This window comes from Capra hircus, chromosome 10, assembly GCF_001704415.2.
Source record: "Capra hircus breed San Clemente chromosome 10, ASM170441v1, whole genome shotgun sequence".
In the NCBI taxonomy this organism is placed as follows: Eukaryota; Metazoa; Chordata; class Mammalia; order Artiodactyla; family Bovidae; genus Capra; species Capra hircus.
This window is the reverse complement of record NC_030817.1, coordinates 90,633,456-90,654,824: the sequence shown is the minus strand read 5'-3', so window position 1 is coordinate 90,654,824 and position 21,369 is coordinate 90,633,456. Positions and strand designations below refer to the sequence as shown.

Sequence of the window (21,369 nt, the reverse complement as noted above, 5' to 3'; positions counted from 1 at the left end):
CTGGAGAAGGAAATGACAACCCACTGAAGTATTCTTGCCTGGAAAACCCCATGGATAGAGGAGCCTGGTAGGCTATATATAGTCCATGGGGTCACAAAGAGTCGGACACGATTGAGCAACTTCACTTCACTTCACATAACAACCTTTTACTCTGTGTGGGTTTTTGATATATGTATGTAGATAGGCCCATATAAAAATTTTTGTTTAATTTTAATAGAAGGATAATTACAATGTTGTGTTGGTTTCTGCCATACATCAACATGAATCAGCCATAGGCCCATTTTTTATGGACTATATTGTGCATAAGTATTGAAGCTCTCAATTTCCACTCCAGTATTCTTGCTTGGAGAATCCCATGGACAGAGGAGCCTCGCGGGCTACAGTCCATGGGGTCACAAAGAGTTTGGAAACGACTAAGCAACTAATACACACACACACATTTGTAAATAGTTAAATACTGGAACTAACTTTCAGTTCTGCATATGGATAAGATTTATTGATATATTGAATCTCAGTAAATTTAATAACATTAGTCAGGATAAATCATCTAGTAAAATATGGTTCCATATCAATAACCTTTTCTTTGCTTAGTAGCATAGACAAAAATTCTCCTAAATCTTATGCTTTTGGCATAAGCACTTACCTCAAGGGATAAAGATTATTAATAGTATTCTATTGGTAAGCCAGTTTCTTTGAGTGCTGCTCTTACTTGCTGGTTCTGGGAGAAAGTAGGCAGGTTCATTTCTGTGTTCATTCTTTAAGTGAACACTTTTTAAGAAAACTAACATTTATTAATGTCTCTTCTCTTCCAGGCATTCTACATATGCTATGTCATTTAGTCTTTTCAACAACCCCATGACATGGATATTATCCTAATTTTACTGAGGCTCAGAAAGCTAAATAACTTGCTCATGGTCATAGCTAGTAAGTGACACAACCAAGATTTGACTTTCATCTCTAATAATATAAAGAGAAGGAACTTAAGATGCTTAAAATGAAGGGTAGGGAGATGACATTCTTAGAATTGACTATAAAAGTAGGTCATCTGTGAGAGTAAAAGCTAATATTTACTGAGTGTCTTTCTTTGTCAGCAGTTTGTATGGCTTATCTCTGCTGGATTTTAAAATGAGTGGGAGGTTCAATGAGAAATAAAGTGGAGCAGCAATTTGAGACCTTGAATGCACAGTAGAAGGCCATTGCAGGTTTTTGAGTAGAGGACTAGCACAGTTAGATTTGCATTTTGGGGAAGATAATTGGGTTTGGAATAAGGAGGGCCTGGAAAGAGGTATGATTACCTTGAAGGCTATTAATTGTTAAATTTTTTTCAGATGAGAGATGCTGGAGATTTCAGTTATGGTGGCTGGTGGTGAAAAAGATGTGAGAGACCATGCATAAGGAAAACTGATACCTGTGTGGAATGATTGAATGTGGGGGGAGAGGGAGAGAGAGAGATCAGCGACTTTAATGATCTGGTTCTGTCTGGACTGTTAACAGAGATGAGGAACCCAGATTTTGAATGTTCAAGCTGATTGAGGAAGTAGTCAGGAGTTATGTTTCTCAGTGCTTGGAGCTATGAGGAACTCTGCTGTAACATTTCTGTTCTTGAATGGCCTCATGTTCTGCAGATTACATGCTAAGGCCATGGGAAATAGGGCTTGAGAGTATGCTATGCAAAACCTAAACAGTTTTGGAACCAGAACTCTTCAGAAGTACAATAATCAGTCCCTTGGAAAATGTCCTGGATAGATCAGGTATGTGGCTTAGCCTGGTTGGGTGCTGTTGCAAGGGATATTAAAAAATATACAATACACAAGTTGACATGCTGCATTGTGGAGGCCACGAGACAAGGCAGTTAAAGTGGAGCTGTGAGTGAGTGAGTCAGCTGCTAAGTAAGACTCTGAAGGAAGTACCCCGGCGGAGAGCTCCGTGAGGGTGGGCTATGTTTAATGCTTTTTGAGTGGGAATCCTGGATGTAGATACTTAGTTGATTTAGATCTGTGAGGACTCCTTCTTGTGAGCAGCCAAGCTAAGGGTTTTTGTTGTTTTTTGTTTTTATTTTTTGGTAAAGGTTACAGTTCCACAATTTCCGCTCCACATACAAATCAGTCCACATACATTAAATTGATACCATTGCCTTATTTATCAATCATCTGTAAGCTAATTGGTATTGAAGAAAAACATGTTGTAGCTGAGCTGTCCATATATATTTCAGAAGCATGGTTGGGGCCCGAGATATGAATACCTGCAATAAAAGTGACAGTTGAACTCCTGAAGTAGATTAGATTCTGTATTTTTTTTTTTAAGTAATCAAAAATTTGTGAGTTCTGGCTCTATGCTAAAATGTTGTGTTACAGCATTTTTCTGAATATTCATGGTCTCTTTCCCATGTACATACAGTATAGTGAGAGGGAGAGCCATTAGAAATAGTCATGCGAATTGCAGCTTTATATATTTAAAAGTGTTATAAAGGACAGGTGCAGAGTTATCTCCATGATGGTGTGGAGGAGATAATATTGGAGCTGAGATCTGAAGGGTGAGTAGGAGTTTATCCGTGAAAGAGTGTTGGGGGTGGAGAGAATGCTTCAGAGAGAAGGAACAGTGTGTCTGAAGGTTTACTGGGTGATAGAGAGGAGCATGCAGTCTGCGGAGAACTGAAAGGAGGCCATATGGTGGCTAGAGTTTGATCGATTTAGGGGGAAATTTGCTGAAGTGTGGTAGGAGAAGTGGGGAATCAGGCAGATCATGCAAGGACTTTAGTATATCATTTTAGTTTTCACCTAAGAACTTTGGTAAGCTATTCAGGGTCTTTTTTTAAGCAAGAAAGAGATGAGTTAAAAATTGTTTTGACTTCATTTTAAGCAGTTGCACAAATGTGGAAGTAGGAAGTTATTATTGGATACTAGGTAAAAGGTAATGGTGCTTTAAATTAGGAAGTGCTGATAATTAAGATGAAGAAAAATTGATGGGTTTAAACTGTGTTGGGGGAAAGTGAAATTGATGGGATTTGATGATGCATTATTAGATTAGGTCATCTAAGTCTGTGTACCATTGATGTTTTAGACCAATTTTCTTTGGTATGGAGGGAGTATCCCCTGCATCTTAGGATGTTTTAGCCACATTTCTGACTTCACTCACTAGATGCCACTAATCCTTGGTTATGAGAACCAAAAATGTCTTCAGACATTAACAGATGTCTCCTGGGGGCAGAAGAGCCTCTGGTTGAGAACCACTGGTATAGAGAAGATACTGGGGATTACTCCCAAGTTTCTGGCTTCTATAACTGGATGCATGGTGGTACCATTCACTGAGACAGAACAAAAGGCAGGAGGAGCCAGATACAGGAGTATGTGTGTTTCACAGGAATTGGAGGGTGAGCAGGTATCTGATGAGTTCTGTGTACATATTGTTTTAAACATACATTTGGAACATCAAATTAGATATTTGGAGTTGATGGTTGAATGTGTATAGATCTGGAACTCAAAGGAAAGGTATTGACCAGAAGTGTACGAGTTGATGGTTGAATGTGTATAGATCTGGAACTCAAAGGAAAGGTATTGACCAGAAGTGTACATTTGGTGTTGGCATGTAGATGATAATTGAAGCTAAGAGTATGGATATGATTGTCTAGGGAGAGAGTAGAGCGTGGATCCGATACTCATTGAAATAGGTTGAGGAAAGAGTGGGAAAACAAACGGAAACTAAGCATGCTTACAACTGTTTGGGGAAGTTTGGCTCTGAAGGGGAGAGCCAGAGATAGAAAGGTGGAACAGTGGAGTTTTTTAATATTTTGTTTTTGAGGTGGAAGAAAGATGTAAATGTTTATTGGAAAAATTCAATCAAGAGAGGAAAATTGATTACTGTGGGAAAAAAAGTACCATTATGAATAAGATTCCTTAGAAGGTGGAAAGGGCGTGGGTCCCGCTTATATTTGGAGACATTGGCTTTAGGTAAGAGAATTTTTTTGAAACTGGAGGATAGGAGGAGAGGATAGGTGTAGTTACAAGAAAGTTTGTAGTATGGTATGGAAGAGTTCCCATAGTTGAATGGCTTCTCCATATTTTCTCTTTGAATTACTGTGCAAGGTCGTCTGTTGAGAGTAGAGAGGATGAAGTGGGATGTATGCGATTTAAGAACAGTGGAGATGGTTTGAAGTAGTGTTTACTACTTCAGGTTGATCAGAGAAGCAGAGTGGAGAAGGTTTGACACAGTATTTGCCAGGTAGTGTAGAGGGCTCACTTAACATTGGTGATAATGACTTTATTATTAATAATAATGAATCAGCTGCTTTACTAAGTTCCAGGGGAACGTATTAAAAGTTTTGATTAGTTTGAAAATTAATTGTTTTGAAACCTAAAAAATAAAGATTATGAAAATGAATACATTTTAACTTTAAATTGTTTCTCCATTTTAAAGTCTTCTCTGTTTTTGAAGTCACTATATTAGCAAACAAAACTTTTTAAGTAAAAAATCTCATACTTTTCTGAATTTTAACTTCCGTTTCATAGTATCTTTAGATGAAGGTGTAGTTGCCTGGACAAAAAAAAAAAATGGAGGTTTGGAGGAATCAGAGTTATCTGAGCTCCTGAATTCCATCTATTAAAAATGTTCTTCAGAAATTCTGGGTAGCTTGAAGATACTATGTGAATGGAAGTAATTGATTCTGAATTTTGAGTTGAGATGAGGGTGGGCTAAGGTTTTCTTGGTACTGACTGTAAAGTAAAAAACATAATTATGAGTGAATTGTTTAAGCTATCTTGTGTAATGTTTAATTTTGGGAGGGAGTAAGTTTTATGGAGCCTCTTGGCACCCTGGGGAAACAGTTTGGGGACAGTTACCTTACGGATTTTTCAGAGGCTTTATCTTTAAAAATTTCAGTGTTTGACCTTATTTACAAACAACAAATTGAAAAAGGGGATAAAATATTTGTAAATTATTGGTTCACTGAATTTTAAGTAGTTGAAATATGTATTTGCCTGCATCTATCAATTCTTTTTCCAGTATTACTTAGATATGAGTGGCAAATAAAAATTGTAAATATTTAAGGTATACAACATGATGTTTTGATTTATGTATACACTGTGAAGTGATTACCATAATCAAGATAACATTCATCACCTCACATAATTTTTTTTTTTTTCGTGATCAGAACAGTTGAAATTTATTCTCTAAGCAAATTTCAGCTGTTCTGTACATTGTTATTAACTATATTCACCATATTGTACTTTATGTCTCCATATCTAAGTTATCTTATAACTAAAAGTTTATACCCTTTGATCAGCATTTCTCCGTTTTCCTTATCCTGCTCCCTTCAGTAATAACTACCATTACACTCTCTGCTACCATGAATTTGACTTTTTTAGATTCCGCATGTGAAATCATACAGTGTGTGTCTTTTTGTGTCTAGCTCATTTCATGTATCTTAATGTCTTCCAGATTCATCCATGTTGCAAATGGCAGAATTTCCATTTTTTTTTTAAGGCCAAATAATATTTCATTGTGTACGTGTATACAGACACGTCACATTTTCTTTGTCAGTGGGCAGTTAAGTTTCCACATCTTGGCTCCTGTGAGTAACACTGCAGGGAACACAGGAGTGCAGATACCTTGCTGAGATAGGTACCTTTTCCTCTGGATGTGTACCCAGTCCCGGGGTTGCTGGAACACATGGTAGTTCTGTTTTTAGTTATTTGAGGAGGCATCATGCTGTTTTCTGATATGGTTGTACCGATGTACATCCTACCAATGGTGAATAAGGATTCTCTTTTCTCTGGATCCTTGCCAACACTTACCTTTTGCCTTTTGGTAATAGCCATCTTACCAAGTGTGAAGTGATATCTCATTGTGGTTGTGATTTGTATTTTCTGATGCTTGGCAGTGCTGCACATCTTTTCATGTACCTGTTGACCATTTGTGTGTCTTATTTAGGAAAAGGTCTCTCTAGGTCTTTTGTCCATTTTTAGATTGGATCATTTGTATTTTTGTTAGAGTTGTATTTCCCCCCATTCTGTATGTCACTTTCTCTTTTCTTTCTCGCTCTTTTTTAATTGTTATTTTACAGAAATATTTTTGTTTTACATAGTTCCACTTACTGGTATTTGCTTTTGTTGCCTGTGTTTTTGGTATTAAAATCCAAAAAATCATTGTCAAGACCAAGATCATGGAGCTTTCCCCGTATCTTTTCTTATAGGAGTGCACTGTTTCAGGTTTTGAATTTAAGTCTTTAATTCATTTTTAATTGATTATTGTGTATGTTGTAAGATAAGGCTCCAATTTCATCTTTTTGCATGTGGATATCCAATTTTCTCAACATTGTTGAAAAACTGTCCTTTTCTTGTTGTGTAGTCTTGACACCCTTTAGTTAACCATATGTGTGTGGATTTCTTTCTTGGACTCTCTGTTAGGTTCACTGGTCTGTGTGTGCATTTTTATGTCAGTACCATACTATTTAATGATTACTACAGCTTTGTAATAGAATTGGAAATCGGAAAGTATCATTACTCCAGCTTTGTTCTTTTTGCTCAAGATTGCTGTAGCTGTTCTGGGTCGTTGGTGGGTCCATATGCATTTTAGGATTGCTTTTTCTATTTCTGTGAGAAATGCTATTGGAATTTTGATAGAGATTGCATTGAATCTGTAGATTGCTATGGATACTATGGACATTTTAATAATTTTAGTTCTTCTGATCCATGATTGGGTATCTGTCCATTTTTTTTATAGTCTTTAATTTCTTTCATCAATGTTTTATAGTTTTCATTGTACAGCTCTTTTACCTCAGTGGTTAAATTAATTCTTAGGGCTCTATCTTTATAATGTATGTGTCAGTCAGATTTTTAAAGCCACTGAGATGTAGATTCATGTAGAAAGTTTAGACCAAGTCTCAGCCCTAGAGATCCTCAAATGAAAGCTTGCTTTGTTTTCTCCATCCTCCTTTTATTAGGCATTTTTCTCTTGACTAAGGTCAGGTAATTGTATGTGCCTAAAAACAATCAGGCTTCAGGGAAAAAAATCAGTTATTCAGACTGCCTAATCATTGTATTAGCTGATGAATTAAGAAGGCTCTAATTTGTGGCCATACAAAAAAACAGTACTTTAACATACTAGTAAGGAGTGGGTTGTTTTCAGCATGATGTTTTCCTGATTCTCTTATTTACTTTGAAGAGAAAAGGAATTCAGCATCGAGAATGAATTTAAACTTTTAATTCATATCTGGCTTTATTTTACTCAGTAATTAGTACCAGCTTTTCCTACAGTTTCATGTTAACAAAGAATGTGGCAATGAGAAACCTGAGGAATTGTCAGTTTTTGTTGAAGTGTTTGTGACCTAATGGCCTGTTTTCTGTGCCATATTTAACTTTATTTCTTCTATCTTGATAGCTCATTGCTATTTTGTGTTTGTTGTTTGTAGATGGCACTTAACGTTTAGCCAAAACCTGTTGCTCTTTTTCATGTATTGTAGTAAATGATCAAGTTTTGATACTTCCAGCTGAAAGGTGTATTCACTTTCTTTTACATGGGGACCCAGCTTCTAGGGACAGATGGAGAATTTACTGAGAATACCATGTAAAAGTTATACCTGAAGCTTTACTGGCTCATTTAAAAACTTTTCTGACTCTAAATCCATACCTAACTTGTCTTTAGTGGCTTGTGTTGATCTCAGACATTGATAGCCTTATTAGTAATTTGGTTTGAGTTTGAGGAGCTTCCCTGGTGGCTCAGATGGTAAAGTGTCTGCCTGCAATGTGGGAAACCTAGGTTCGATCCCTGGGTCTGGAAGATCCCCTGGAGAAGGAAATGGCAACCCACTCCAGTACTCTTGCCTGGAGAATTCCATGGACGGAAGAGCCTGGTAGGCTACACGCCATGGGGTCACGAAGAGTCGGAGATGACTGAGTGACTTCACTTTCTTTCTTTTGAGGATAGGTTATAATTTTTTTTTGGAAAATTGAGTATTGATATTTGGAAAAAGTATTTTAATATTTTAAATCTGTGTTAAGTTCAGTTCAGTTCAGTCGCTCAGTCGTGTCCGACTCTTTGCGACCCCATGAATCGCAGCACGCCAGGCCTCCCTGTCCATCACCAACTCCCGGAGTTCACTCAGATTCACGTCCATTGAGTCAGTGATGCCATCCAGCCATCTCATCCTCTGTTGTCCCCTTCTCCTCCTGCCCCCAATCCCTCCCAGCATCAGAGTCCTTTCCAATGAGTCAACTCTCCGCATGAGGTAGCCAAAGTACTGAAGCTTCAGCTTTAGCATCATTTCTTCCAAAGAAATCCAGGGCTGATCTCCTTCAGAATGGACTGGTTGGATCTCCTTGCAGTCCAAGGGACTCTCAAGAGTCTTCTCCAGCACCACAGTTCAAAAGCATCAATTCTTTGGCGCTCAGCCTTCTTCACAGTCCAACTCTCACATCCATACATGACCACTGGAAAAACCATAGCCTTGACTAGACGGACCTTAGTCAGCAAAGTAATGTCTCTGCTTTTGAATATGCTATGTAGGTTGGTCATAACTTTTCTTCCAAGGAATAAGCGTCTTTTAATTTCATGGCTGCAGTCACCATCTGCAGTGATTTTGGAGCCCCCAAAAATGAAGTCTGATACTGTTTCCACTGTTTCCCCGTCTATTTCCCATGAAGTGATGGGACCGGATGCCATGATCTTCATTTTCTGAATGTTGAGCTTTAAGCCAACTTTTTCACTCTCCTCTTTCACTTTCATCAAGAGGCTTTTTAGCTCCTCTCTACTTTCTGCCATAAGGGTGGTGTCGTCTGCATATCTGAGGTTATTGATATTTCTCCCGGCAATCTTGATTCCAGCTTGTGCTTCTTCCAGCCCAGCGTTTCTCATGATGTACTCTGCATAGAAGTTAAATAAGCAGGGTGACAATATACAGCCTTGACGTACTCCTTTTCCTATTTGGAACCAGTCTGTTGTTCCATGTCCAGTTCTTTTTTTTTTTTAATTAATTAATTAATTAATTAAATTTTTATTTTTACTTCCATGTCCAGTTTTAACTGTTGCTTCCTGACCTGCATACAGATTTCTGAAGAGGCCAGTCAGGTGGTCTGGTATTCCCATCTCTCAGAATTTTCCACAGTTTATTGTGATCCACGCAGTCAAAGGCTTTGGCATAGTCAATAAAGCAGAAATAGATGTTTTTCTGGAACTCTCTTGCTTTTATTAGGAAACTTACTTTCTTATGCAATTTTTTGCAAAGATATAATTTTTACATACAGTGAGAAATATATCTTCTACAAGTAATTTTCAAGTAATAGATCTGGCAGGCAGCCTAAACTGTAGTATTACAGAGATTTAAGCAACTTTAAGAATAATTTGTTTTACAGATACTTTGTTGCAGTAGGTTTTTTTTTTAAACTAAGGAAAACAAGGAACATTTTACTTTTGAATGAAAGGAAAAAAGTGTTTGAAATGCCATTATGCATAGTCAGCTTGTTATTGCAAATATGATCTGAGTATTTTTTGCTTGATTTTTAGCCAGGATTCCATATCGGGCATGCTTCTTTTTTCCCAGCTCTAAGGCCATTCAGCCATCTTTTGAAATCTCTCTAAGTCTTGATTCAGCGTGTACGTACCTTTCTTTTTGTGCTTTTTTTCTCGTCTGGACTCTACCTATCTGTTCTAAGATGCAGTAACATAATTTGACTGTGAATCCATAATGTGACAGGAGGGAAAATTTACTTGTACAAAAATCTGTTAGGTCTCCATTATAGTACTTGAGAGAGTAGAAATCTTCCCAGAACCGTAGAAAAGGGAGAGGAGCAAACATGTGGAATCTCATAATTTCTACCTGATCATAAATTTTTTCAGATGTGAGTGTTTCCACGTGAACATAGTCATTCCAGTGAAAAAATTTTGTTTTTTGGCTGTGCTGTGCAGCTTGAGGAATCTTAGTTCCCTGACCAGGGATTGAGCCGAGCCCTGGGCCCAGCCATGTAGTGAAAGCACCAAGTTTTAACCGTTTGATTTCCTGGGAATTCCCAATAAATTTTTCTCTTTGTTATTCAACAGATGTGGAGTATATATTCTGACTTACAGCAGTTTTGATCTGCTTGCTTCTCTAAATCAAGGAGTTGACACAGCTTTTTTGATAAAGGGCCAATTAATAAATTCTAGACATGTGAAGTATGTGGGCCCTGTCTCCTTTTCTTTCTTTTGTAAGCAATCCTTTAAAAATGTAAGAATCAGTTTTAGTTGGTTAGTCCTGCAGAACAGACCAGAGGCAGTGTTTGGCCTACAGGTCAAGGTTTGCCAACCCTGCTCTAGGTAGATAAAACTTAATTATTCAAGTGCCATTTAAAATTTTAGATTAACCAGTTTAACTGGAGACCTTTTAAAAATCTTTTTGTAAATATGAATGCCTTAAAAGGCCTTTTATTATGGAGAGTATCAAATATATGAAAAAATAGAATGTGGTATTGTAGATCCTCATAAGACCAAGCTTGAACAGTTACCAACATTTGACCAATCTTATTTTGTCTATACCTCCCTCCTCTAGTAGCAAATTCCAGGTAGCATTAGCATTTCATAAATACTTCAGTATTCTCTTTTGTTATCTTTTTTATCTGTCCTTTTCCCAGTGCCAGATTGTTTTGATTACTGTAGCTGTGTGGTTAAGTCTAGAAGTGTCAGGTATGTTAAATCCTTTAACTTTCGTATCTATTTATTTAGATGTTTTAATTTCTCTCAATATTTATAATTTTCAGAGTATGGGTTTTATATATCTTTAATATATTCCTAGGTATTTCATGTTTTTGCTGCTTTTGATAATTTTTAAAAATGTAAACTTCCAATTATTTTTTTTAGTTATGTATGCTTTATAGTCAGTTATCCTTTTAGGAAATTAATAATGAGAGAGAAAAGCTTGGTTCTGCATATTATATTAAAATATTCATTCATTTTGTGAACATGTCTTCCTGGTGAGCTTCATTATCTGTAGGAATGTTACTCTTTGCATTTTTCTTACAAAAACTTTGTATGAGAATTGACTTGAATCGTTTTTAGGCATTATTTCTTCAAATATTTTTTCTGTCCTCCCATTCTCACCTCTCTTTTTGAGATTCCAATTCTTTTCTGTTACTTATGTTTAAGGAAGATGGCTTCAGGGAAGCCCAGGTGGCTTGGTGGTAAAGAATCCACCTGCCACACAGGCGATGCGTGTTCGATCCTTGTGTCAGGAAGATCCCCAGGTGAAGAAATGGCAACCCACTCCAGTTTGCTTGCCTGGGAAATCCCATGGACAGAAGAGCCTGGGGAGCTCTAGTCCATGGGGTCTCAAAGAGTTGGACACAGCTCTTAGCGAGTAAACAACAGTATACTACTTTTAGATGAGGGTTGGGTAAGCTAGCTTTTTGCTAGATTTGGGGCTGGGGGGAATCCTCTGCTGTGAAATAGTGTTCAAAAATATATCTTCTGAGACCTTTCCTCCTTTCCTTCTCTGGCTTTATCTAGATCAGGGTTTCTCGCTTTTTGCAGTATTAGCACTGTGGGTCAGGTATCTTTGCTGCAGGGAGTTGTCCTGGGCGTTGTAGGATATTCAGTGGCCTTCTGGCTCACGCTGTGGTGCCCACTCCCCCAGGTATGATGACTGATAACCACTGTTTCTCAGTGTCGTCAGATGCCCTTTGGAGGGCAGACTCGTTCTTGCTCTAGACTTTCTTTCCTTTACCCCAGTGACTCTGTACTGCTTAGTTGAGATTTCTCTTCCTGGCAGTTTCTGCTTGGTGTGTTGCTGTGTCTTAGAAAGGAGTTTCAGTTAGTTTTGAGATTCCTGATGTTTGTGTGATTTTCTTGCCTTTCTTGCCTTGTGAGTTGTCACCTGTGAAACCCCATGCGAGTTTCAGTTGCTGTTTTATTACACTGAACTGGAACTGTCCATTTAAGGGAGGGGGTGGGAGGTAGCGCTTCTAGGGAGTTTGATTTGTTTGTTCTGGCTCCAGGGCTGTCCCAAATCCCTCTCCTCTGCTTGTCGTGTTTCTGATACCATGTGGATCTTGCTGCTGTCGGTGTTTGGTCCTAACTTGCAGTATTTTAGAATTCATGAGTAATATGTAGTCAATTGTGCTGTCTTTTTTGGCCATTTTTATTTTGGATGGTTTGATATGTTTGTTTTCTCCTAGTTGCTTAGTCTCTTTTTGTCAGTCTCTCAGTCGTGTCTGACTCTTTGCCATTCCCTTCTGCAGGGGATCTTAATGACTCAGGGATCAAACTGGGGTCTGTAGCATTTTGGGAGGATGGTTATTCATGATATTAAAAAATTATGTCTCTTTCATTGCCAGGTTATCCTGACTGCCTCTGCTTTCTTAAAATGAGTGTTCTAAATGTGATAAAGTATTTTAAATGATGAGTGAGACTTGTGCCTGGTCATGGACTTGGAGAAAGTCCTGGAGAGGGAGAGGTTGAAAATGCAAAAGACAGGTCAAAAAACTGATGGAATATCTGTGCCCCAGAGGTGACCGAAAGGGGTGGATACAGAAGTATTTTTGATAGAGGGATTAGCTTTGGACCAAGAAACAGGACAGTTTATCTGACAGGAGAGGTAGGGAGGTGAGGTTTCATTCAGATAGTAGTTTGCAGGTTTGTAGTTGGAAGCTGAGGAATGTCACATTTGGTTTCTTCAGTTTCTTAGTAAACTTTAATGTGAAGTTATCTGCTGAAGGAAGTGAGATAAGTGTAGGAAACTTGAGGAAAGGTGTAAACATTTTGGAATGCTGATGGTGAAAAATGGAAGCAATATCTAACCAGAGACATTGAAGTAATTGCTTAGAGATGCTATGGGTTAAATCTTAGGTTATTTTTTAAATTGTAAATTTGCAACATACCAATTTTGTGATTTTAAAATTTCTTTCCAGTTAGAAACTCACAGAAAAGAGCAGAGAAGGTGGTTGTTTATAGTGAACCTAAAATTAGGGTTTTGTTAGAACATGACAGGGATATAATGTTAAGGTATGATAAAAGAGAATGGTTCAAGGGGTGCATTGTGGAGTATAGACTGGCTAGGGAAGGGGATCATGCTGTTTCAGGACATTTTGGGTTGGAGAGAGAGGATCCAAGAGAATCCAGGGTTGTGTGGTTCTCAAGAAGATGTGAGAATTGGTCAGGAGATTGAAACCTATCTTGTATACTGGAATTTAAAATTTCAAAGCTAGAGAAGTTCTGTTTTATTGTAATAATCATGTTGTGTCTATGTAACATTGATGAAAAATATTGGAGTAAAGGATGTTGAAATGGTGGGAGTATGTCATGATACTTACCCCACTGTAGGTACGGGAGTCACCTGTGGTGATGGCAAGAGGTCCTTTGGAGGGGAAAGTATGAACTGGAAAGGGGGATAAAGAGGGAGATCTGTTCGTAGATGGCCACAAGAAAGCAGGACTCAGGGCAGTGCTATGAGAATAGGAAAGAGGGTGGTTTGCATGAGCATAGACCACCGGGACTTCTCTTCTGAAGTCTGTTTTATTTGGTATTCATGGTATGAATACCAGGGGTTGGGTAACCTTTAAAGGGCCACTAGATTATTGTAGACTTTGTTTCTGTTGCACATTTTTGTTTTGTTTTGTTTTTATAACCCTTTAAAAATATAAAAACCATTCTTAGTTCATGTCCCATATAAAAACAGTAACTGAAGGTTATAGTATGAGGACCTATGAATTACACTCATTATGAATTTTCTGTGATTTGTCAGTGATACTTTGTAAAAATTGTAAACTATTTCAGATACTAAGTAATTATTATTACTTGAATAGTGGTAGTTTTGTATTAGAAAGTGTTATGGAGATAATATGTATTTATTTTATCTGTGACTTGTCAATGATACTTTACTATGTAAAAATTGTTAACTATTTCAGATTCTAAGTAATTATTATTACTTGAATAGTGGTCATTTTGTATTAGAAAGTGTTAAGTAGATAATATATATTTATTTTAAAAATACTGTCAGTAATTTTATACTTCTCAATATGCTGGTAACTTTTACATTTCTGAATGAAATTTTTACTTTTTTTGTGGTGCATTCAAGTTGAGTCAGCAGATACTGGAGTTATTTGAAGCATGTCAGCAGCAAGTAAGTGATTTAAAGAAGAAAGAACTCTGTCGAACAGAGCTGCAGAGAGAAATTCAACTGTTATTTCCACGTATGTTTCCCTATTTTGCATGTTCTTTAATTATATGCATTCCTATTTTAATTTTAAGTAAAACCTTACAATTCTCTTCTATTTCTCTAGAAAGCAGACTTTTTCTAGTTGGGTCTTCTTTAAATGGATTTGGTACTCGGAGCAGTGATGGTGACTTATGTCTAGTTGTTAAAGAGGAACCAGTAAGTAATGAAACATTTATTCTAAGTGTGTTTTTCATGTTAAGTCATTTAAGAAATTTCATATAAAAGTCATTGAGGGAAAAAACCCTACTTTGTTTTAATTGCTTCTTTAAATTCTTTGTTTATAGTAATTCAAGGAAAGTCAGGAAATGCTGCTGCTTCTTTGTTTTTTAAGGCATGTACAAAAAACAACAAATTGTAGTATTAATTTATTTCTAAGTTGTTAAAGTGAGGCAGTTTCACTGTGTGTTTTTAAGGAGCTGTATCTTTATTTTGAAATGCCATTGGGCTGGGTATGTTACCAGGATGCAGCAAAGAGGAAGAGTTTGTCTTTTTTCTGCTTGATTTATTTCCTTCCATTTGAATTCTCAGTGATTCTATATTTAATCTGTATTATTTTTCCCTTGAAAGTACTATGGGATTTGGGGTTCTTATTTTGGGAATTAAAAGAGATTTCTCTGAAATGTAAAATAAGACTATTGTGATTTAAAGTAATTATCTCTGATATTTTGACTTTGTTTCTTCATACTTAGCAACCAAATTTTACTTTTTATTACATTTATTTGAATTTCCTGTTAACTGATACTCTTGTATGTCCTTAGTTCCACAAAAATTGCTGTTTATTAAACTCACCTGAGCAGCCTCTTGAATATGCTGAAGTCTCTTCTGAATTACCGAAGATTAATTTCAGTGTAATTTTAATATGCCTTGTATTTCACCTCTTAAAAAATAAAAAAGCCTCTATTGAATGGTAATATTGTTCATGTTAATCCAGTAACAAAAGTGACTTCTAGTTACTGCAAATCAGGAAGAGATTTATTCCAGGAAAGAAACTCCTGATACTTTCTAGGCTTTGAAATCATATAAAGGAAAACTGAAAAAAGAAAAGCCTCAGAAATAATAAAAATAATGAAGAATACTAGAGTTTTAATTAAAACTTTCTCTCATACAGTTAGATTATACTTCAGTTCAGTCGCTTAGTTGTGTCTTGACTCTTTGCGACCCCATGGACTGCAGCATGCCAGGCCTCCCTGTCCATCACCAACTCCTGGAGTCCACCCAAACCCATGTCCATTGAGTTGGTGATGCCATCCAACCACCTCATCCTCTGTCGTCCCCTTCTCCTCCTGCCTTCAGTCTTTCCCAGCATCAGGGTCTTTTCCAATGAGTCAGCTCTTCGCATCAGGTGGCCAAAGTATTGGAGTTTCAGCTTCAACATCAGTCCTTCCAATGAACACCCAGGACTGATCTGCTTTAGGATGGACTGGTTGGCTCTCCTTGCAGTCCAAGGGACTCTGAAGAGTCTTCTCCAACACCACAGTTCAAAAGCATCAATTCTGTGCCCAGTTTCTTTATAGTCCAACTCTCAAATCCATATGTGACTACTGGAAAAACCATAGCTTTGATTAGACAGACCTTTAATCTTCCATTCTGTTCACATGTCTGAATCATGTTTGTCACAACTTATAACAAAACACCATGGATTTGAACCTTATTTTTAAGCAACTCACAATCTAGATAGGGAAATAAAACGTGTTACCGAAAGTTAAAATTCTGTTTATATTTCCTTGCAGATTATTTTTTGTACATTTATACTAAAGGAAAAAATGACATATAACTGTTAAAATATTTCTTTTAAAGTTGTGCTTTTAAGTTTAAAATCAGAAATTGATTTAGAAATATTAATGTTAAAGATAGCATAAAAGTTGACTTTTAAATAGTGCAATTTACTGTATATTGAAAAATAACTCCAATGAAAAGTATACTTTATATGTTTTCTTTTTGTTGAGATACATTAAGAAAATAAAACATTAAGTTTAGAAAGATAATGAAAAAACTTTATTTTTAACTTTTCAGTGTTTTTTTCAGGTAAATCAGAAGACTGAAGCACGGCATATACTCACCTTAGTCCACAAACACTTCTGTACTAGACTTTGTAAGTCTGACATGCCTCACATTCATATGTCATTTGACATAACTATTTATTTATAATGTCTCTGATAAGAATTGTTTTATTTTCTGGTGAGATTAGGTATAATGTGGATTCTTTTTCCCAAATGAATTTAACTTTTAATTAAAGTAACCATTTATTTGACAATTCTTTCTACTTGCAAGCTGTCCCACTGAAGGTAGTCAGAAATTCAGAGATGTGTAAGTCTTAGTTTATCCTCAAACAGCTGAACGCTGTTAGGAAAGTTAAAGCATGAATGTAAGTAACTGCAGTGCAGAGTATCTCAAAAGCCAAAAGTATACAAATCTTACTTATATGTGAGGAAGAGAGCATCTCATCTGTTTGCAGTGATAGACATCTTTACTTGGTTTAAAAATATGATCACTGAACCCGAAGCCCAAATTTATCACTCCAACTGAAAGCAAAATTAGTGACTTAGGCCATTATATCGTAAGATTTTACTCTTTGAATAAGCTGACAAAGCAGACTTTAATCCACAAATTAAGCCATCTCAAATAATTTCAACTTCCATAGAATATTGTGGACATTTGAAGTCACACTAACTGTGTGATGTTGGATAGGCTATTTGTCCGTTTATTAAACAAATATTTCTTACGTGTTAGACTTTAAGGTGGGAAATAAAAAGTCACTTAACAGGTTATTGCCCTTGAACAACAACTTTTATCAGTTGTAGGAAAGAAATCAAGAGATTTATTTCAGTGGATTTGAATTTTGCATTTGTAAAATAAAGGAGAAATTCGTACCTTAAGTGGATTTTTAATAATTATTATTACAATCATAAAATATAAAAAGTGAAAAGGACCTTAGAGGTCGTGTAATTTCAAATGAAAGATTTCTTTTTTTTTTTGATTAGTGTTTTTAATAATGGAATAATCAGATTAAGGGGTAATCAGTGAGTTTGGTGACTTGCCTGAGGAGTATAGCTTGTTGGTGTGTGAGCCTTTACTACTTTTAACTCTTAATCTTATTTTTTATTATACCTCATTGAATTCCTGCACATAATTGTCTTTGAAGCTTGATACATATTATTATAATTTTGGTGGTAAAGGCATTATAACAAAATTTTTAGTTTTAACACCTGGTATTTAAGTTTGGTAGAGTACAAAAATTTGATACATGTTTTTTTCATACTTATTTGAATTTTTCGCTGTCCCATGTATTACGTTGCCAGCATTTCTACATTTAACATTCTTTGTAAATATAATTTTATGACTGCCATGGTATCTTCCATGTGCTGTAGCAGAATTTAGCTATCCCCCTGCTGCTGGGCTAGATATTTCTCTTATAATGCTATGATGAAATTCTTTATAGGTATTATTAGGTATTAGACCACATTTCTAAAAATAACATGTTAATATATAAAGCCCTCTACATTGTATTGGAAGTTCCAGTCTTAGAAGAATTTGATAATGTCCTATTGTCTTTGCTTTCTCTCTCAAAGACTGTATTTTCTTAAATTGTTTTAGCTAAGTAAAATACTACTTTTAAGAAATGTTCATTGGAATACTATGAATTTCAGAAACATTTACAGATACCCATTTTATCTTTTATCCTTTAGCTAGTTACATTGAGAGACCTCAGTTGATTCGAGCAAAAGTGCCAATTGTGAAGTTCAGGGATAAAGTCAGGTAAGTACTGAATTTTTCAGTTGCTTTAGATAATTTTTAGGTATTCTTCTGAGGTAGATAATTAAGGAGGGTGTGCTATTCCATAATAGCTTCATTAGTTTTTGGAAAGAATTTGTTCTCTTAGATGATTTTTTTGAAATAGTCTGAGCAGTTGTTCATGCTTAACTCTCTTAGCTATTCTTGTTGACATTTTGAATATTTGAGACTATTCATAGTTGAAAGAATATAGTATTTTAGATTTTTAAATGATCTCTTTTGGAAATGTAATATGCTCTGAGAACATATCTTAATTCATGAAATTTGATGCATGTTTATATCAAAAGAGGTTGTTACTAGTATAATATCTACCTGTTCTACTATTAGTAGTTTGGGTTCTGAATTTCTTATAGGCATTATTATTAGAATTTATATAGGTATATACACTTGATCCTCATTATTCATGGATCCGATATTTGTGAATTTGCCTACTTGATAAAATTTATTTTGTAACCCCCCAAATTAATACTTGTAACACTTTTATGATTTTATAAACCTGCACAGAGTGGGAAAATTTTGAGTCACCTGATGTACATCTTCCCAAATGAATTTAACAGTATGATACACTTGTCTTTCTGTTTCAACTGTCATATGCTGAGCAGATCCCTTTTCACAGATTAGTTAGTGTGTCTTTCACAGTTTTGTGCTTTTGTGCATGAATTTGCTGTTTAAAATGACCTCCCAGCATTGTGCTGAGGTGTTGTAGACATTTTGTGCACAAAGCTGTGATGTGCCTTAATGGTGTGTTAGATGTATTTTATTTAGGGATGAGTTAGGACTTCCCTGGTGGCTCAGACGGTAAAGCGTCTGTCTACAATGCGGGAGACCCGGGTTCGATCCCTGGGTCGGGAAGATCCCCTGGAGAAGGAAATAGCAATCCACTCCAATACTATTGCCTGGAAAATCCCATGGACAGAGGAGCCTGGTAGGCTACAGCCCATGGGGTCGCAAAGAGTCGGACATGACTGAGCGACTTCACTTCTTCAGTGCTCTGCAGTGGAGAAGGCAATGGCACCCCACTCCAGTACTCTTGCCTGGAAAATTCCATGGACGGAGGAGCCTGGTAGGCAGCAGTCCGTGAGGTCGTTAAGAGTCGGACACGACTGAGCGACTTCACTTTCCCTTTTCACTTTCATGCATTGGAGAAGGAAATGGCAACCCACTCCAGTGTTCTTGCCTGGAGAATCCCAGGGATGGGGGAGCCTGGTAGGAGGCCGTCTATGGGGTCGCACAGAGTCGGACCCGACCGAAGCGACTTAGCAGCAGCAGCAGTGCTCTGCAATGACTTCACTTTTATTGAATGAACAGTGTATTAAATGTTTTTAAATAGAAACTTACATAAAACAAGGTTACATATTGATCAGTTGATAAATGTGACTGTAGGCATATTGATAAATAGGCTGATGAAGATGTGACTGGGGGCTCCTGGAAACCTAAGCGTTTGTTTCCCCTAGGAGCCGTGGCTCAGTAACCACTAAATCAGTGTTTGTGATTACTGTGTGGAAAATAGCTACTGTAAATAATCAAAACTGACTGAATATATATATTTTTTCTTTTTTTTTTAAACAAATCTTTAGATAAATGATGGCTCAAACTGCCCTTCCTTCATCCAAACATCCATGCAGTTTATAAAGATTTACTAAATTTCTCTCAAGTAACAGTGGAACTTTTTTTTTTTTCAATGGCGGAGTGTTTTTAAAGCACAAAGATACAGGGAGATAAAACATGTAAACAAAACTGTTAGCTGATTATAATTATTTTTAAAAATGGTTGTAGTTGTAATATAAACAATAAAACAGTAAATATAAATAAAACTATTAACTGATTATAATTGTTTTTTAAAATGGTTGTAGCTATAATTATATAAACAATTTTATTCTTTTCAATTTAAGATTATCATAGATGGTTTTTTCATTGTTAAATGTTCTTTATAAGGACCGTCTTATCATCCTTCTATATATGCATCATTAAGGAAAAGGAACAACTGCATTTTGATCATTCAAATGCAACTGATGTTAGTGTTTCGGTGTAAAAACCTTTCAGTCTCTTCTTTATGCATATGAATGCATAAGAGCTTTTAAAAGTAAAATTGAGCTCATACTTTATTACTTAGCAATATGGCATGAATGCTTGAATCATGGAATATCTTCTGGCTTCATTTTCAGTCACTTTACAGTAGTTCACTATGTGGATTTACTGTCATTAACTTAACCATTCCCTGTTTAAATAAGCGTAAAATTCTTTCCATGTTAAGGATTATTTCAGTATTTCCAGAAGTAGAATTGAAGAAAGCACTGTGGATATTTTTTAAGCTCATATTTTTGGAAAGTTTTTAATTGCAGACTAGTTTCCATCTAAGTGTTTTTTCGCCTCTTTAAGTTACATAGAGGGAGTGCAAACTGGTTTCAGTGTTAGATTTGTACAAGCACAATTAAAGAATGTCACTCTACTGTTACACCATAAGTTTCCCAGAGCCAAATACATGTGACATTGTAATATCAGTATTCACGTTTATTAACTATGCATGGATAACTGAAAGATTATAGGATTTCTTTTCCCATAACAAAGAAAATCTGATTTCAGATTTTACAGTTAAAAGCTATAGAAAGGAATTTTAGTGCTTTTATTTAAGGCACTTTTCACAAAAAGACTCATTGTACAGAAGTTTGACCTGATAGTATATGAGCCTGTTACTTATGCATTAAGTAGTCATTTTGAGTTTAGCCATTCTTTATATATTGCTGTTATTGCTGTGTTTTCTAAATTGTGAATTGCACGATACCTTTGGTTTGAAAGAAGTGTCTCTTCTGTTATGTGTTTGGCTCTTAACTGTTCTTACTAGACATCAGCAGCCGAATTTGTTACGCTGTTATAATTTAGTAACCCTTTTGGAGAGAAAACAAAGTGTAGACGGAGCTTCTATTTTTTCACCTGTACTTTATTTGGCTTTTCATTCCTGTTGTTTTAAAGCACATGTTGTTGTCATTCAGAATTGATTCAGAATTTATAACAGTGGGTTAACTTGTCCAGAAATGTGTTTGGTCATACAGTTTTGTTTATCTGAAAAGTATTACAAAATGAAAACTTTTTTTTGTTAAGAGTAATTGGAGCCTTACTGGTATAATACATATCTTTCAACATCAGATCATACTAAAAGTTGTCTTTGGGCCCATGACATTTTGTATCATTGGATGAATGGATGGATATAAATTTAGTTACTAGGGAGTTAGTTAAATTTGTACTTGAGCTGAAATTTTTCTTTTTTTTTGGGAAAATAGTTGTGTGGAGTTCGACTTGAATGTAAACAATATTGTTGGAATAAGAAACACATTCCTTCTTAGAACTTATGCATACCGTAAGTTTTCTTGTCTTTATTTTCAGATAATTATTACCTTCTCTGT

General features: G+C 36.0%; 1 protein-coding gene across 13 annotated transcripts in view; it reads left to right on the top strand.

Annotated features, from left to right (window-relative positions):
- Positions 1-21,369, top strand: part of PAPD4 (poly(A) RNA polymerase D4, non-canonical) — a 63,821-nt gene that overhangs the window by 13,796 nt on the left and 28,656 nt on the right. For 11 of the 13 annotated variants that reach the window (XM_013966730.2, XM_005685081.3, XM_018053672.1 and 8 more), the window contains 5 exons: positions 14,036-14,150; positions 14,241-14,332; positions 16,190-16,268; positions 17,863-17,932; positions 21,247-21,323. In XM_013966730.2, coding sequence (XP_013822184.2) covers positions 14,036-14,150; positions 14,241-14,332; positions 16,190-16,268; positions 17,863-17,932; positions 21,247-21,323 — 433 coding nt within the window. The remainder of the gene's footprint in view (positions 1-14,035; positions 14,151-14,240; positions 14,333-16,189; positions 16,269-17,862; positions 17,933-21,246; positions 21,324-21,369) is intronic. The other 2 variants (XM_005685085.3, XM_013966733.2) reach the window with 1 other exon arrangement.